This window comes from Geospiza fortis, unplaced genomic scaffold (assembly GCF_000277835.1).
Source record: "Geospiza fortis unplaced genomic scaffold, GeoFor_1.0 scaffold399, whole genome shotgun sequence".
Lineage (NCBI taxonomy): Eukaryota > Metazoa > Chordata > Aves > Passeriformes > Thraupidae > Geospiza > Geospiza fortis.
This window is the reverse complement of record NW_005054560.1, coordinates 610,475-629,505: the sequence shown is the minus strand read 5'-3', so window position 1 is coordinate 629,505 and position 19,031 is coordinate 610,475. Positions and strand designations below refer to the sequence as shown.

Sequence of the window (19,031 nt, the reverse complement as noted above, 5' to 3'; positions counted from 1 at the left end):
ATAAAACCTGAGCATGTAATGCTGGGGGAATATTTTAGGTAACTGCCTCTGAAAACATGCTCTGTGGTCAGCTGGCACTAACATAGCCAGGAGAGTCCAATACAACTGGGTTTGAGCTATTGAAGATGGTTAATAAGTAATTAACCCAGGAGGTGACTGTAACAGACATCATTTGAATCAAGATTGAGTTATTGGTTTCCCAGGCATGCTCAGGAATGTATCGGTTTGCTGGCAGGACAAAGCCTCTCAGCCACGTTCATTAACAATCCCTGCATTCAGGAACCCCTCCTAAAGGATGCCTACAGGATCAGATTCACCAGTTACTTCTTCTTTCCTCACTGCTGCCAGGAAAAGGCCACCTCCCCACATTTCCATTCAATTTGTCTTTAGCTGAAAAGATGCTGATTTCATGCTCTCTTACCCTGCAGCAGCCAGCCTGTTGCTAAGATACTGAAAAGGCCAGGGTCTGGGTGCTTTTTTTCAGCCCACTGCAATTCTTATGTATTTATTTATGCATCTCATTTACATAGCTAAACAGATCTCTTCCCTACTGCAGAAGCAGAGCCACGAGGCTCCAGGTTGCACCAGGGTGCCTTGACTTGCATAGCTGCTTGTCCAGCACCATCCTCTGCCCTGTTCTTCCTGTTCATCAACTGAGCAAACTTCTCAGGAGATTTGTTGAGCTGGAGTGGCATCCAGGAGTGCTGGAAGTATGTTTTAAAGGCATAGCTGGCCATGGATTACCTACCCAGTGTTTGGTCACGACAGTCCTTGATGGAAATAAAAAGGGTCAGAACAAAGATGGCTTTAAGCCAATTTCTCTGCTTACTTTATTTCTGGCTGCTTTAATTTCAGCAGTGTCCACATTCCAGGCTTCTTGTAGCCTAACCAGCTCTGCCAGAGTGAGGAGATATCCTTCCCTAGCCAGGGAAGAGCCCTGCTGTACAGGCAGTTCTGCAGGACCAGCTGCATTTTTGTAGGGTGGGGCTGGGATCCCAGCCAGGGCACAGCTCTGTCTGAAATTGTACCCAGGGCAGGAGCAGGCTGCTGATGGAGTGTGCATGCACAGAGACACTGGCAGAGCATTCGTAGTGGCTACAGGTGGATAGCTGAGCTGTAATGAAAATGTTGCTATGCCATTTGTTCCAGATGTGCTCCCCACACCAGAGAAGCTGGAAGTGGTTGGTGTGCTCTGTTCCATCCTGCACTGCCCAGAAAACCTCCTTGGCAAGCAGAGAATCGGTAGCACTGATGTGAGTGGCTTCTCACAACCAGGAAAGCATCAGGCAGGAGTACTGCACCATAGTCTGGCTCTGGTTTGTCCTGTTTGTCTTTTGTGAAAAACGCCCATCACTTGTTTTTAAAATTTGAAAAGTTTAATAGTAATAAAATGGTTATAAAAATAGCAGTATAATTAGAGTAATAAAAATTTGTACAATTTGAATTAGGACAATATGAGACAATAAAAACAAAGAGTTACAGACAGTCCAGGTACCTCTTTCTGGGCAAAATAAGCCCGAAAAAGGACCCACGTTAACAGAGGATTAACCCTTAAAAGCAACAGCCTGTTGCATATTCATACACCTCATCCATGATGCATAAATTCCATTTAAACACAGCATTCTGTCTGGGCAGTGTCAGCTTCTTCCTCTGAATCCTGACAGCATCTTCAGAGCTGAGCAAGGCAGGAAGAAGCTCATTTCTTCTGATAAGAGGGCAATAAATTCTCTTTTGCTGAAAGATTTAAGTATCCTGTGGCTGCAAGTCCTCTTAAAAAAAGTATCTTACATAGCATAGTTCCTATTTTAACATTTTTTATAACCTAAAACTATATTTAACACACTACTTAAAAAAATTAATACAGCATCATTTTCTAACATAACACATGTAATATTCATTTTAATATTTGCCAAAAGCCAATCATACAATATGTATCTTTCACATCTTTCTTTGGTGAAAGCACTGCCACACTCCTCAGTAAAAACTTCAGAGACAATTCAGAGCCTCTCAGAAGCTCCAGTATTTTGCACGTCCTGCACAATACTGTAGCTTGAGAAAAAGTGAGTGAATCTTGTAGAGATTTATTCGAACAAACAGGGACCAAACTGGTTTTTCCCCCTATTTCCTTTTTGTTTCATGAAGCAGAGCCAGCATTCATGAAGCTCAGTCTCTGGACTGTACTTCTTCAACAGATGTTGCCTTTTGGGCCTCTGCTTACAGCCTTTGGCTGCACTAACTGACAGCTTCTTTGTCTAACTGCTGCAGTTTTCATTGTGGAATTCTTTTTGCTAAAATAATAATTTTTCTGCTTTGATGATCCAGCTGTTACCTGATTCTCTGGAGAAGAACAGAGAGAAGGACATGAACACTTGGGTTTGTACATACACGTCTGCAAAACAGGGGTTGTGCCCAAGGCCAGATGTAATTTTCTTTACGTTGAAGAGAGATGAGGAAGGTGATGTTTTAAGTCCAGATTGAATTTTCTTCTTATTTAATTTAAGCATTCAATTACCCATTTGGAAAGCTAAATTATATCTGAATGGCTTGGCATGCTCATGATGTATTCTCATTTTTTCTAAATAGACTCTTGGTCTTGTCATTTTTGACACATCTGTCACTGGGGTGTCCACTTCCTTACACCCAGAGGAATGCTGATGGTAAAACCTTTGCTGACCAGCAGCTCCATGTAGATTTTTAATTTGGCTGAGATTTCACAAGCCAAGCTGTGCTGTTTGTGTCAGGTGTGGGTTTTGGTGCCATTGTTCACCCAGAGCTCAGGTGCTCTGGCAGGTGGGGAAGTTACCTCATGTATTCTCTCAGCTGAGCTGTGAACGAAGCTCTGGAGACTTGGTACCAGCCTGAATGCCCAGGAATAACTTCTGCTGCCCTGAGAAGGCTTTTCAGGTACACTTGAAAAGATGAGTCAACACATCTTCATTTCCTTTGCTGAAGATAGGAAGAATAGGATCTTTCCTACTGGGAGATGTCAGAAAATCAGGGAGCATGAGATGATGTTTCACTTCTTGAATTACACCCAGAAGCAGACAAGTGGCTGGGATGGGTGAGGATCTCTGCATTTCTCATTCTGGCTCTTCCCACCTGGCACACTCAGCTGTCACTCTTGAACTTTCAGAGCTCTGGCAAAATGTGGGGTGGTTTGCAGTGCTGAAAAAGGGCAAAATAACCCTGAGCTGCCAGGGGCATTGCAGAGACACAGCTGCCCTGTGGCTGATCACTGATGTGTGCTGCAGACTCTGGTTCTCTCTTTGGTGGGAGTGGGCCCAGCCAGCTTCTATACCCTGAGGTCCTGTAACTCTGAGAGATTCAAGAAGAGCACAGGAATGCAAACAGTACTGATAAACAGAGCACCAGTTGTGCATTCTTACTGGAAAAATGAAAAAAAATTCAAAATGAGAAGAAAACCATAGTATTGCCCAACAAAATATCCTGGATGTTTTGCCATGCACTGCTGATAAGGGATGGCCAAAGGCACTTAGAGACAAAGTTAGGGTGTTCCATCTCCAGCTCACAGTGGGCTTTTTCTCTTGCTGCTGTTGCATTTAATTAGGAGAGATAAGAAAAATGACTCAGACCTGTTTCTGGTCTTTCTCAGTTTCACAGTTGTAGCTAGCATGAAGGAAATTACCCTTTGGGTTTGCGTTTTCCCCATGAGATACCTTCACCCTCATGTCAGAGCCAGCAGTGTCAGGCTCTGTCACAAGTGTCAACAGTAGGAGTCATTTTTTTTCACTCTCCTTAAAGCTGGGGTGTCCAGTTAATGTCCTGATAAATCAGTTGCCAGTCCCCAGGCAACTCTTCAGTGCCAGGAGTGTTACTGAGTCTATGTGTATTTTTCTGGGAAGGTTCTGCAGTGAGAAATATCTCCAGAAGAAAGGTACTGTGTGGCATTTCAAGAAACAACCCTAACACCTTTTTCATCTGTGATTCTATGTCTGAGAAAGGGGATCAAATTCATCACTGCTTTCCTAGAGGAATTATTTTTAAAGATGTCCATGCTCATTGCAGGGTTGGACAAGATGATCTCTAAATGTCCTTTCCAAAGCATTCTGTGATTCTGTGACAGAGTAACTGGAAACAGAGTTACTCTGTCACCAATGAGAGAAGGACATCTATAACCTTGGAAACCATTATGTAGGTGCCTGGGTTTACATGACATATGAAATTCACTGTAGACAGCAGCATAGCTTTTCTTTTTCATCTTAGTTATTACTTTCTTGTGAGCTGGTTTATTTTGTTTCATTCACTTTCCAAATAGTGAAACTAATGATGGTGGTCATATAAAATATGGAAATACATTAAGGAATTTTATGGTGATAGAAGCCTCTTTTTAAAAACATTTTTTGCAAATCATTCTAAATTTTATTGCATCCTTTGTTTTTCTTTGTTTGATGGGGTTTTCTTCCTTTAGATCAAGCAGAAACTAGCTCTCACTCATTACCAGCACTTCTCTTGCAAAACGGATTTTGCACAAACACTTTCTCTACATGAAAGACATAGTGAAAAATAACATACAGATTAGAAATTAGCGCTCAATTCTGTATCTAAATATAGGCCTCTAGCTGGATGTTGAGAGGAGTCACAGGAGTGAGGGAACTTCTAAGGGAGCTCAGCCCTTGCACTTGACCTCAGCTTAAGCAGCACTTTGTGCCCAGCCTGAGCATGTGGATGCAAGGAGAAATTGTCCTCCTGCCCTGTGGACATCTGTGCTGAGCTGGAGCAATCCCTTATCTTGGTATTTTTTTAGGGAGTGTCTCATTTCTTTTAGTTGAGTATTGTAGTAGTAAGTAATACAAGACCTAGAGTCAAGATTTTAAATAAAAGGCAAACTTGGGGAGGGTAGAAAAATATATGGAAATGTCTGGTTTCTGAAGAAATACCTGATTATCACACAGAGCTCTCTGATAACTGGTGGCAGCATTTGCCTTCTCTGCCCCTCCATACATACCATTTGAGCTCTTAAAATAAGCTTATTAACAGTCAAATCAAGACAGGGTAATCTTTAAATCACACGTAAATACAGAAGATTTTCCCATTGTGTTATACTGAAGCATTAAATGGAGATGCAGATTTTCCCAGTGGGAGACTAGATCAGCACAGTTAAGTACTGGAATAGTTTGTCTCCCAAATCATCTTGTGAGAACAGAATTTCCCTTTCACTGTACTGGATGGTGATGAATAGGGATTTAGGGGCAGAGGATTATGTGGGGTTTAGATTAGTGGACACTACTGGTAGTCTCATACAGCTGATCTGCCTGCATGGTCCTGATCTTCCTTTCTCCCCTGGAGCTGACCTGTGCCAATTGCCAGGGAATTTGTGCAGAGGAGTACAGAGACTTAGAGCTGCTTTCTGCCTTTCCTAGCAAATGGGTCTCAGGTCAAATGCCTTCTCTGTATCAGCTGGCTGTTTGTTACCTTTAGTATTTACAATTACCAGCAAGTGCTGTTTGCTGGATGTTTTGAGGCTGCACTCAGTCCTGTGACCCCCAAGTTAATGCCTTGATTTTTAACTCCAGCATTGAGGGCCATGCCACTCTCCTGGAAGGTGGCAGTAGTTTGTACTTTTAATGCAAAATGCATGGAATGATCTCATTTCAGAGTCATCAGGCATGCCTCAGTCTAGACTGTGTCTCACAGTCCCACTGACTGCTAAACCTCAGGGAAGGTGCCTGGACTGGTCTGCCTGGTTTAGCCCAGCCTGGCTGACACCATGTGCCATTTCCTGCTCACCCACATCACTTCACTCTTAATTGCTCCTTATCTCATCTTTCAAGCAATCATAGGGCAGATTTATTTTTTGTTTTGGGAATATGCCATTATCATCGTGCTGTTTCCATATAGAAATGTCTCAGCTTTCCCTTAGGGCTCCTGTCAGGGTGTCAGTGAGGTACCAGCTCAGCAAAGGTGAATTCGTGCATGGCCAGCTCCTGTGGGATTGATGAGCACAGGATGTGCTGGGGTCCTGCCTTTTTCTTCCTGTTACTTAACTACAATAATTTCTTATGGCATCTGGCTCTCCAGCCTTTCCTTCTTTCCCTTTTTTTTTTTCCGTGTCCCAGACTGAAGGTCAGGTGCAAAGCGATAGTCAGTAAAGATAGTAAAACCTGACCTGAAGCAGGGCACTTCAGGTCATCTAGGTAAATATATCACTGCTTTCTCCCTGTGCAGCATGGCTGCTTCAGCACTGGAGCAAACTTGACAGACATCAGTAATAGTACAGCTTAGAGTTCTCCATTTTCCATTATTTTTACCTTTATTAGTCTTCCTTAGGGACATAGGTAAGGACTGTTGACCCCTCTTTGGGAAGAGAATGAAAAACATGGAGAGATGGAATCCTGGGCCCTGTGTGAGTCTCTTTATGTGACAGATGTTGCTATTTAATGTGCTGATTAATGTTAATTAGTGTCTTTTGTTTGCTGTAAGTGAAAAGACAGCAGGCTATTTGGGTGAAATCCCTGAATCAACCTGTACTGAAACCAGGCCAGAAATCCATGTAAATGCAGAACATCCCTATACAACTCTTATGCTAATTTTCTTGGATAATATGCTTGACCCATTTTGGTTTCTTTTCAATACCAAGTGAAGCGATAAATGCAACAAGTTTAAAATACATTTCCCAGGTAGTGTTGAGTTTGTTATGGAATTTAGCTCTAAATGCCATTTGTGTGGTCTAAATGCCGTGCAAGCATTATTCAGTTCTTGGATTAGTAGCCCCAGGGAACATCAGAGACACTTGTAATGGCAAACAGGTTGTTAATGTTTGCCCATTCAGCTGTTGAGGGCTGGTGATTTGGCTGGAACAGGTTTAGGAGACACTGGCCATGGCTGTGGGGCAGGTGTGGGAAGGTCCCTGGTACCTGGCCCTGCTCTGGAGCTGTCACCACTTCTCTGAGCTGGGGAGTTGTGTTGCTTGTGAATGTCCGCTGTCGTGGAACTGGAAGGAGATAAAAAAGGGTCCCCAAAGTGAAGGGGGGACACAGGAGACAGGTGGCAAAAGCCTGCTGGTTTTTAGGAAATTATGCTCCAAGACAGATGAGGAATTTCTGCCCATTCATGGTTTCTGTAGTGTTCCCACTACTCCAGACTATTCTGGCCCACTTAGAGAGCATTAGGCTGGAGGAGAGTTTGCCTGTTGGGGAGCTCACTGGTACCACCCTCAGCTTTTCCAAAAAGGAGAAAAAATACCCTATTTTGCCAAAAGAAAAGGATGGGGAGAGAGGAAATATGCTCAGCTCAATTGGTTACATTAGGTAAATACAAAGTAGGCCCCAAATATCCTGTAAAATCTGTTTAGAATTTTCAAAAACTCACACTAAGATTCAGTATTTCTTTATTTGGTATCAATTCTGGCTCAGGGATGTCTGGTTCTTCCCTTGTTCCTCTGTCACCTATCACACCACAGCTCTTTGTGGGGCTAAGCAATAAAATCCACTGATAGTTGAGCTGGAGTCCTGTGCTGCCTTTGACACTGGAAAAAACATGAACAAGCAAAAAGTCAGTGCAACTCTAACCCAGATTCTCAGCAGGCAAGAAGGAAGTTGGTGAAGCAAAATATTTCTGGCATACAATTCACATCTGAAGGAAACCTAGCTGGAGAGAGGAAATTACTTCTTGCCCTTAGAAAACCTAATAGTGGCAGGATAGGAAAGATGGATGAACACATGAAGTAAAAATGTGAACTTAATAAATTAAAAATCAGAAGAGGTTCATGAATTCATTTTAAAAGGTTCAAAATAATCTGGAATGGACTGAGGTGAATAATGAGCATGTACCTGTAGGCTGGTGTCCCAGCTATGCTGCTGTTTAATCTTGTTCATGTTTGTGTGGTTCTAGAAATCAGAAGAGGCAGATTTCTTTTGGGCATGCCTTATTTAGCTGTAGTTCTCTAAGTTATGTAAAACCTGAAATGAAGAGGAAACTTGACCCAAACCCTTAAGATTTCAAGTGCTAATAACCACCTCCGTGGGGAACAGAGCAGAATTAGCTGAGAATGGGCTTAGAGATAGCCAGGGAGTGCAGTAGGCTGGGCAGTGATTGGCTGCACTGCTCTTCCCCCTTTGGAGGTTTGGGGTGTGGCTGATAAAGAGTTTTGCTTTCTTTCTTTAAAGATCATCTATAGGAACACTGTGGAAGAAAATCCTCCTGCGGCAGCTGTTGCTTGGAAGCAGGAGTAGTGACATGCAGCAGATTTGGGGAGGCTGGGAGAGGAGAATTTGGGTATTTGGCACCATAAAATGAAGATTTCCAAGTCCTCAGCTCTTCCCTGTGTTGGGCTACACAGTTCCATCCAGGGGGAGTGCATCACCGGTGTGTCAGGAGTGCCTCAGCAATTCCACCTCTGCCACCCCTGGGAGAGCACATTCCCCCTCTCCAGTGGGATGGCTTTGCTGGCTTTAATCTGCAGAAATGAGTTTTCACTTGTGCTAGCTAATTGGGAGGATTTGCCCCTGTAACTGTATGTGCTAAAGCACATCAAGCCCAGATTTTTCCACACGTTTGGAGAATTATTTTAGGAGAAACACAGGTGCATACACCCACTTCTTTTGGGGGAAAAAAATAGGCCATGCTAATTTGACATTTGAAATAATAAAAATAAATCTTGGAGAAGCAGTCACCGATCAGTCAGAGCCTGGAAACTGCATTTCTGGAATGGTGCAGGTCATTCCTGAGAGCCATGGTGACTCTGCATTCCAGCATCACGTGGAATCCAGGAGCATGTCTAAAACTGGAGCAGAGCTCCAGTTTCTGCTGCTCTCTGATGGTTGGCAAGCCCTTTGTGGGAGAGAAGAGAAGAGAACCGTGTGTGTGATCCACAGAGTCCGACTTGTAAGCAGGTGGTTTTCACTAGCTGGATGTGTCTGAAAAAGCCCTTCCTGTGGGCTCAGAATTACAAGAAGAGCTGATACTATCATTATTCATTCCCACTGGGGGGGAAAAAGACATGTAAACTTATCTTGAAGACTGCCAAATGCCATTCCAAGTGCTCTGAAAGGGGTTTTATGTCTCCTTCTCTGAAGACGGCTGTGATCTTCCCGGATTCATTAATGCATGAGAGGCAAATCACAGAAAGGGCCTTTGTGTTCCCGGAGCTGTGGCAGGAAGGGAGGCTCACCAAGGAGCTGCACATACCTCACTTCCCCGTCTGTCAGAAGATCCTATCCCTGTCAGATAGCAGCAAGACATTCCTGGGGGTGGAGTGAGAATGAATTTATCTTGGGAGTGAGCAGGATTTTGCTTTGCTAGGAGAGCTGGTTTGCTCAATTCAGGAATTTTCCGTTCACCTCTATTAACCGCCGGCATATAAATCCCAACAACTGCAATTAGAGCTCCTTACCTTAACAGGTTCACAGTTTTCTGCAGCTCACCTGTCCTTCTGCTGGCTCTCCTCTGTCTCCTGGCTGCTTCCTTGCACGGCTTCTCCAAAAATTCCTGCTTTAGAGGTAGGATTTCACAGCTGTGTCATGGAGGGGGCTGCGTTCCTGGTCCTTGAGGAAGGTAGATGTGGTGTTAGGCAGAGACTCGCTCTTTGCTGTAAGGAAATATGAATCTTCTGCGTGGGTTTTATGGTCTTTTGGTAGATTATTCATCACTTCAGCATCCAAAAAGCCCAGCAGAGGGGAAGGCTCTGTGCGGAGGGGCTGGGAGGAGTGTGTAGTGTGGCCTGGGGAGGTGGTGGAGGGCACCTGTGCTTGGCCTCTCCCTTCCAGCTACTCAGGTGTGAGCAGGCTGCACTTGTGCCTGGCTGGATGTGTTTGCTTCTGTCAGTTTGATTCAAAATATTTCGTTTACCTGGCTTGATAGTTATAATTTTGTGTGCTGATTCAGGGTACAGGCTAGGCTGTTATCAGGGAGGATCACAGGATTTGCAGGCAGCTCGGCTTCATTAGCTTGAAACAACTGAAAAACATTCTATTTAAAGAGATGCATCAGCCGACGTCACAAATCAGTTGTTAGTTCTTGCAGTTGCTAGTTAGAACATGCCAAAATTGTAAGCCCTTTGTTATGAATAGGTATGAGAATTACTGAACTAATTATACAATAATATGCAGATGTAGTTCTGTTAAATAACTGTAACCTCTCTGTCTAAAGAGGAAAAGAAAAAGCTAAATAATTCCTTCTAAATGGAAATGCCTGTTGGCTAAATCAGGGGAGGGGTTCGACTGGCTGCAGCTGTGGAGTATGTTTGACAATTGGCATCCTCCACCTCCTGCCCTTATTGCAGCATTAATTTGGTCTTTCATTAACACGGCAATGTTTGCTGTTCCACCACCTGCTCCCTCCCCTGCCTACCTGGGCAGGTGCCAGCCCCTGGGTGGGAGGGATTGGGAAGGGATGTGGGAAGGGACCCAGCTCCAGCAGCACTCCAGGGAGGGGCACCAGCAGCCCCACGCTCGGAACTCGCTCTTCAGGAAGATCCCAAACCCCCCCAGGCAATGGAGGTGAGGAGGAAGCAGCGTTTAAAGGCTTCAGCAAACCTGAGCTGGGCTTGGAACAGCAGGTAGGAAGTTTCTACAGGTGACACGGAGAGCCACCTTCTCGTCAGCCGGGCTGGAATCTGAAGTCTTTCTACTGCAGGAATTAATTAATTCCTTAGGAAAAAAATGCCTTTGAAGTAAAACGAGGAAAAATTGAACTATACGTGCATTTCAAGGAAAAAATATCTTTCTTCGTCCTGCAAGGGTTAAGCATGATCAGAATCTGCTTTAGTCTCAAGAGTTTAACCTCAAGTGCTGCATTTTTTGTTTGCCATAAGCCTATTAGAACTCTCTGTTTCCTAGCAATAACATGTAATTTCTCCCCACTATATAAGTGGAAGAGATGTTAGGGTTTTAATCCTGCCCGCTAGAGCTGTTGCTCAAGTTTCCTATTCAAATGCAAATAGCACCTGGTGCTATTTAGATAGCTGCAATCTTTGATAACGATACTCCAGGAAGAGAGGAGAAAAAAGCAAGGTGGGTCTGACTGTTCATTCTGGAAAGTAAGAGTGTAACCATATGCCACACCAGCCTGCACTGGACATTTCTATCAGATTTTTTGCATTCAGCACGGACTCTTTTTGGAGACAAATGGATGGCCGGAATGATTTCTGTTTCTTGAGCAGGTATGATTTTTCACCAGGAAGAAAAGGCTTCCAGAGAAGATAAAAATGTAGTGGATGGAGTTTTACCTTGCCTGATTGTCCTGAAAGGAGTTTCTTCTGGGACATTTTGTTCTCCTTGTGCAGTTTTTGCTCTGTGTCAGATAGATAAAAGAAGTTATGATAAATTAATTGGGAATTCAGGAGCAATTTGGGAGGCGGCTCTGCTATTTAGGATTCACAGACAAGAGATAACATATTACTTCTTACCTAAAACAAGACCAGTGCCAGATCTCAGTTAAAAAACTTCTTCTGTGGAAAGTTTTAATTGCATAAATTGTTTGCATTTCACTTGTGGTGATACCAGTTTATTCAAGAAAAAGTTTTACAGCCTTGTTGCATTTTTCAGGGCTGTTTTACCCATTATTACATATGGAAACTGAAGGCCACTTTTTTGGAGGGTTGTGACTTGATGCCATTATCTTCTTGCTAAAAGCAAAGTATCTACAGGGTACAGAATCAGTTGAGATCTGCAGGAAAGCAGAAGTGTGTGTTTTGAAAGATTTTAAAGGAGAGATTTAGAAACTGGCAGAAAATTTCAAGGAGTGCTTGAAAGAAATCAGCATTATACCGATCTCTGTGAATTTACAAATAATCCAGAAGGAGCAATTCCTTGGAAGGGAAGAAGCAGCAATTCATTGGAAGGGAAGACTCTGCTGACAGGAATATCGTCTTTCATGGGAGAAAAGTGGACATAAAGAATGAACAGTTGCTACCAAACTGGAGAAGCACAGCCGTGATTTCAGTGCTGTCTGACAGATCTTGCCTTGTTCAATACTAATCTGTTCTGTCTCCTGCTGCTTCATCTTTGGCCTACTTCTGGAACTAAAAGAGGTTCCTGCCTTCCTCCAGACTTCAGCAGAAGCCTTTTGCAAGCCAGGTGCTGGGAGTGGGAGCAGGTGTGCCCTGTGTGCCTCCCGTGATTCCAAAGGCGCCCTTGGGAGGCAAACCCGATCTGCTGGGTCATGTTTTCTCTCTGGTGACACTCCTTCCCCAGGAGCGTCTCCAGCTGGGTGTGAGCAACTGACAGGAGCTGAGCCTTGGGCTGGGACCTGCTGAGGGCAGCCAAGATGATGGAAGAGGTCTCCATGGTGGTGGCTTACGATGCCCACGTGTTTGGGCAGCTGCGCGATGAGGACTTGCTGGCCAGCCTGGTGGCAGGCAGCAAACCCAAAGCTGTGGTAGGTGTTCCTCCTTTGCCAGTAATGCTCAGAGTTTACTATTCAGTGCCCTTCTTTGTTCTTCAGTTTCTCTTTTTATTACTTAGTTTCTATTTTATTACTTTTTCAGAAATTTGCTGTCATGTATCAACAAAAGGAAATTAATCTATTTCAGAAGAGATTATTAAAATCTGTTTCTTAGGTTTAGAAGTTCTAAGAAGAAGTTCTAACTTCTAAGTTTAGAAGAAAATTATTTGCTCAGTAGGGTCATAGTTAAAATAATATTTTTTACGTAATTGGAATGATAATCCAATCTAACTGTAGACTCTAAGTCAAGAGGTTGGGGTAGATGCTGTTTCTGGGGTGCAGGTACCCTCATCATGAAATCTGAGACAATCAGTCCCTTCCTTAAGAATGGTGATGTTCCACTTTTATACATTTTGAAATCAGCATAAATATCTGTGAAAACCTTTTTAGTTGAATGAAATATGATATTTCTTTGTAAATAGCATATCACTTCTGTAAGTGACACATAGAGTGTGGTCATCTCCCTCTGTCATGGAGGTCTCAGTGCTTGGAGGGAGCTGCAGGCTTTGAAATTCGGTGCAAGAGTTCATCTTTGGCCTCAGATCCTACAGCTGAGCCCATGTGGGAGCTAGGATGCCTAGAAGCAGTCAGAGGGAGTGTTTTGAAATAAAAATGTATGTATTGGTGTTGAGCTTAATGTGCAAGCAGGTGCAGTTAGCATTTCAGGCTAAATACAAATTCAGCAGCCCAAAGAAGTGCTCATGTGTGCAGATTTGGGGCTGGGTGTGTGTTTGTACCCAGTCAGCTCCTCTGCTGCGACAAAGGAAGGTGTTCTCAGAAAAGGAGAATTTGCTTTATTGTATCTTGGGTAAAGCATCTCTGTGCTTGTTTCCTGCTGGGGTTTTTCTGCCTCTCCATGCTCAGGAGATCACAGATGTATGAACTCATTTCCTGCATCTCATGTAGTATGGATGAAAATCAGAATTCTGCCCAATCCCTTTTATTATGATGCTTTTTCCTGTCTCTGGCCTTCTTTAGGCCAGAATTTTCAAGGTCCATTACAACAAATAGATAATAAATCTAGAAATTCAGTATGGACAAAACCATGCTCTAAGATGATGTGGTCATCATCAGGGCTGAGCTTTGGTTAACAAGCATATCAGGAGTCACACACTTTTCCCTTGCTGGATATTTTTAAATATGTGGTGTCCCTTAATTCACTGTCCAGCCACACAGCCTTTCCTCTTGCCCTGCCTGAGCTGGTGCCTGTGGCAGCCTGTGTTTTTTGCCCGGAGGCCAGAGTAGGATCTCCTTCAGACAGGACCTGGTGTTGCAATAGGATTAACCCGAGCCTGGTACTGGCAGCTCTGGGAGAGCCTTAGGGTGAGTTTGTTTCAGCAACAGAGGGTTGGTTTTTCCTGGGGGATTCCTGCCCTGAACTGCTGGGTGTTCTAGAGCTAGCACTGGTAGTTGCTGAATTAAAATCCCTGTGGTGAGAAGACGTTTCATGGTGGCTTACCTTGTGATTTAACCCTTTGGGAAGTGCTGCCAGGATGGGCTCAGGGGTGGCTCTGCAGGTCTGGGCAGCTGCAGAGCACAAGGAACAGGAACTGTGTTCTGCATCTCTGAATCAGCTGCGAGTGACCAGGAGAGAGAGGAACTGGTGTGAAAGCACCACATCACATCTCCAGATGATTTCTGCCACTCTGAAAATAACATGAAAAACATTTCTCTATGAAGTAACTGCTTATCTCCTAGTAAACAGAGAACAAATGTGGGAGGAAAAGTATCATTATTACTTTTATTTAGAGGATCTGACTAATTGACTTTACTGTAAGGGTTTGTTCTGCTCAACTTTTTTTTTTTCCCTGGAATCAAAGTGTATTAACATATTTGTGTATTAACATGGGACTTTGAGCAGCCTGGTCTAGTGGAAGGTGTCCCTGCCCACAGCAGAGGGTTGGAACAAGATGGTTTTTAAGGTTCTTTGGCCCAAAGTATTCTAGGATTCCATATTTCAGTGCATTACGAAGTGCATTATTTGAGTGCATTATGTACTAGTAAACAAATTAAGAAATATGTTTTTTGTTGGGTTTACATAGGAAACACCTAACTGCTTTTTTAACAGTAAACAAATTAAGAAATATGTTTTTTATTGGGTTTACATGGACTGCTTTTTTAAGTGGTTTTTGAAGGATATTAACTAAGCAAATAATGGTGCAAACAACCTGCAGAGGTTTAAAATGAAGCTGTCTTCAGGATTGTGATAGGACTAGACAATGCATGGGGGTCTGCACTATGAAGGGACAGGACCTGATGGCTCAGAAAGGGTTTTTTCAGTTCTCTGCTGCTGCATTTAACTGTGGGACAAGCTGACAGTCAGGATAAGTTGGAGCAAATTGTGTTGACTCTCTCACAGTCACTTCACCAGCTTGCACAAAGGTGTGGTCTGTACACAAAGGGACGTTCTGCAGGAAGCATTTGTGCACATTTTGTGTATTCTAAGAGTTCATATTAATGGCACAGCTATGTTGCAATCTGGGGTTCATCTGCTGGGTTTGCAAAATGCAGTTTCAGTTATTTTGAAAAGCTTTTCTATTACACCAGTCAGGTTGCAGGGAATAAAAACCAAAGTTCTGTAAAGATTTTCATTCTGTGGCTGGGATTGTGTTGTTGGAAGCTTTCTGGCATTACAAGAAACTCATTGCAGTTCCTTTGGCTTGTGCAGTGGGCTGGGGTGCACAGGAGTCTCTCCTGCACAGAGAGGCACATGTCAGCATGTGAGGTGACAAAGGGTTAATGCCAAAACCAAACCAGGCCAGGTGAGAGCTGTGCAGGTTCCTCGTGCTTTGGGCCAGCCCTGTGTGACCACCTGACGCAGCCAGTGCCATGAACTTGGGCACAGGCAGAATTACCTGCTGTTAGCCACCGTCATCTGTATCCATCTGAATTATCTGTGTCCATCCCTTCTAGCTGTGTTTTTCACTGGAAAGCTTAGCAGTATTTTTATAATGTTGTTCTAATGCTCTTAAACAGTTAAACAGGATGTGGATGATCTAAGGTCTTGTTATTAAATATGTTTCACTGTGTAATAGCAATCCCCCCACATATATTATAATACAATCAGTCATATTACAGTGTCACCATGAAATGCAGCTGTTTGCTGTGTGGTCTTGCTTTCAGAATTTCAAGTTGTTCTGAACCTGCTTTGCACAGGCAGGGAGAGCAGCATATATAAGTGGGCTGCTGTGTAGTTTGTGCAAGAATTGAGCAGCTTTACTGTGGGGAATTTCAATTCTCAGTTTATCTGCAGAAAACTTGGACTCAAGGGGTTATAGAAATGCTATTCTAAGTGGTATAATCCTCTTAATCCAGAGCTGAAGGACGTTCTTGTGGAAAGCTTCATTGTATTTCCATTTTCCTGCCTGCCTCGCTGTGTTTAGCTCTCTGTTCAGGGGAATTATCAGCCATTTCATAGAAGGAATTTGTGGTTGCACACTGGCAGATCCTGCCGTAAGGATTTCTGAGCTCTCAGCTTCTCATCAAAGCTGAGCTGAGGAGGTTTGGAGTGGGTGGGTGAGCTGCAAAGCGGGTGAAGGACTTGGGAGGCCTGGGAGAAGCGCAGTACATGGTCATCCATGGGTTGAAGTCCAACTGGCAGGGAGCTGAACATTTTTGGGGGTTGGCAGTGGGACTGTGTTTAACCTCTTCAGGCCAAGACACCAGCAGAGGATGCACCCTCTTTTCCAGGGGTCAGAAACCAGAGGGAGAGTGCTGGGCTGAGAGGAGCTTGCCAAGGTTCAGCGAGAGCAAAGGCAAATGCAGAATCCTGAGCAGGATAAATCTCAGAATCTCTGCTGGTCAGAGTGACCCCAAGATGTGTCAGAAAGTCTCTTTTCCCAGCCCAGCAGTTGAAGACGGAGTCAGAGCTCTTCTATTCTTGTTCTCAAGGTTGCTTATTATTTCTTATCTATAAAATTCTTTCTCTGACCCACCAAGGTCTGTCTAGCAGGTTGGGTTGAGGCACACTGCCCATCCTTGGGGCAGTGTTATCTTTTTATACTAAAAACTACATGTACATTATTTACCATAACTTCCCAATACCTATCACCTATGTTAGACAGTGAGCTTCTACTCTAAACCAATCTAAAAATGCCACCATCACCCAGAAGTTGGAGGCTAGGAAGAAGGAAAAAGGAGAGGGTACACCCAAATTCCTCTGTCTTAGGACCCCAAGCCCCCATTCTAAAAACCTCAAAAATCTACTTTTCACCCCGCAACAAACTATTATTCTACTTAAACTTTCTTGACTTGTAATTCTTCATACAAGGTTGGTAATTGTTTTTTCCAAGGGCTAAATCAAAGGCACAGGGATCTTGGGCTCTATGCTAAGGTCTCTGAGCCCCCTGGCAGGATCTGGAGACCTCCAGGGCAGCCAGAGGAATTTCCTGGGTTCTGACAGCTTAACTCCATCATCTCTGCAGGATGGGGACCGCATCTCTGGACAGCATGAGTGCAGGCTGGGAGTTGTGGTGGATAACCTGCAGTGCCCAAGGCTTGCTGTGCACAGACAGGTGCCAGTGAAATGTGTGTCTGTCCCTGAATCCTCCTGAGCCCACAGAGACCAGGGATATTCCCTGGTTAAAGCAAGTGGAGTGGAAGGCTGATGGGAAAGGGAGGGTCTGACTGCATGGTGAAGGATGGGAGAATTGGGGCATTTAGCCTGAGGAGGAGAAGGCTCAGGAGGGATCTAATTGCAGTCTCCAGCCATCTAAAAGACGTTCATAGAAAGCAGAGAGCCAGACTCTGAGGCACACAGTGACAGGACATTGCATTATGACAAATGGGTGTAATTTGCAGCTGAGTCAGTTCTGGCTCAGCACAAGGAGAAGCAGTTCCATCCAGGGAGGCCCTGGCATCTCCATCCTTGCAGGCCTTCAGGAGCAGCATGCAGCATGCTCTGGCTTTGAACCTGCCCTGCCTGAGCAGGAGCTTGGTTTGTGTGCCCCCTGGAGCCCTTCCAGGCTCAGTTTTTCCTTGAATCTCTAATTCTGCCTGGGTGGAGCCCTGCAGTACGGAGTCCCTGGCAGCACTTGAGCTTTTGGAGCCCATCTTTCCCTGGAGCTGCTGCCGGAGGAGGAAGGGAGTTTGGGTGGTCACTCTTATGGCAGTTGGCTCTTTCCCAGGTCCAGTCCTCATCTGAACCCATTCTTTTCCAGCACAGGGGTGTGTTTCAGTAGAGGAAGCTACTTCCAGAAATTCAAATGTATGTGTACAGTTTCTGGTTCTTCTTCTGCACTGTTCTTTCTTTCTGTGTGCCATTTGCAAATTCTGTTAGTTGGATTCTATCTTTCATTTGCAGGCCACTGATGTAGTGTTTGATAGTGCTGGATCTTTGATGAGGCCCAGAAAGACCCAGAATGTCATTGACCAAAAATGAAAGATGTCACTGGATAATGATTCCCTTTCACAATGGCTTTTTGACCCATTTCCTGAGCTTTTTAATTCATGCTTTATGGTTGTTGGATACTTCTTGGAGGGTCTGGCTTTTAAGAAAATAAATCCCTCAGGTGGTAGTGAAGCCAGTGCTAGAGAAGACTCTTAAAACTGTAAAGATACTTTTATCAGACAGTGTTGGAGATTAGGATTTTTCCTTTTTTTTCTTAGGAATTTTCTCCCATCTGTTGCCTAAGAGATGATAACAACTGTACACAAGAGAGCCCTAGTTGTTACAGATCTACAGTGGACAAATATTAGGAAAGCCTATGTATTTGTTTTGCTTATGTAGGATTTCTTATGTAGGATTTCTTATTTGTCAATATGTAGGATTTCTAATGTAGGATTTCTTATTTGTCAAGTGAATTTTTGATGGCAGAAAGACATTTTGGGATTCTGAAAAGCATCTGCCACAGGCAGAACATCCTTTCCTTGGCCCTTTTTTGTAGGCACTGTGCTCAGTGTAAAAGTACACACTGGTGTTTAGAGTTACAGTTCAGGGAATCCAAATTCCATTCTCTTTTCCTGTGCTGCTGCAGGACTGCTGCACAATGGGGCTTATTGAACATCTCTCTCTCTCAGCTTGCTCTTAGTTCAGTGTTTTGCTAACTGAGCCTAACTAAGCAGATCTTTAAACAGCAGGGCTGCAGAAGAATAATGGGCTATACCTGGCTCCGTGGATTTTCCTGAATGGAAATACATTGTGGAGATTAAAATCTGACAAAGGATCTGGTGTTGGAAATGATCCAGCGTCACTGACTCTGCTGCTGCTGGCTTGAATCACAGCAAATTGTGCAGGTGCTCTGTAAATTTTGCAACCTGCCTTTCTCTTGTTTCTATAAATTCCTTCAAATGTGCCATTGCAATTGAGACAGTTTGATAATGGACTAATGGAAAGAAATTAAACAAAATTCACAGCAGTGCTGGTTTCCTTTGCCTTCAGGTGGCTTTCAGGTTGGTTTTCTGTAATCCTGAATACTCTCTTCAGGAATTCTTGAACCTACAGAGCTGGCAAGGAGGTGACTTGCAGCAAGAAGAGACATCCCCTCCTGCATGGAAGGGATGCTCAGGTGTGCTGGGGTGGAGCTGTTTTGCCGGTACAAAAAGAGCATTTCTGTCAGTTCTGTTTCCAAACACGAGGTGGAGAGAGGCTGTTGTGCAGCAGGTGCTCAGGCCTGCCTTTAGCAGGACGG

General features: G+C 43.9%; 1 protein-coding gene across 4 annotated transcripts in view; it reads left to right on the top strand.

Moving 5' to 3' along the window:
- The window catches only part of LOC102044661 (rab GTPase-activating protein 1-like), a 101,254-nt gene that overhangs the window by 62,568 nt on the left and 19,655 nt on the right, over positions 1-19,031 (top strand). Inside the window, exon 1 of one of the 4 annotated variants that reach the window (XM_031064147.1) lies at positions 9,267-9,458. The exons of 2 other annotated variants lie outside the window; for them this stretch is intronic. Coding sequence is in view for 1 of the 2 variants with exons in the window: in XM_014310653.2 (XP_014166128.1) it covers positions 12,226-12,336 (111 nt within the window). In the remaining variant the exon portion in view is untranslated. Of the gene's footprint in view, positions 1-9,266; positions 9,459-11,495; positions 12,337-19,031 lie in introns of those variants that run through there. One more of the 4 variants, XM_014310653.2, reaches the window with a different exon arrangement.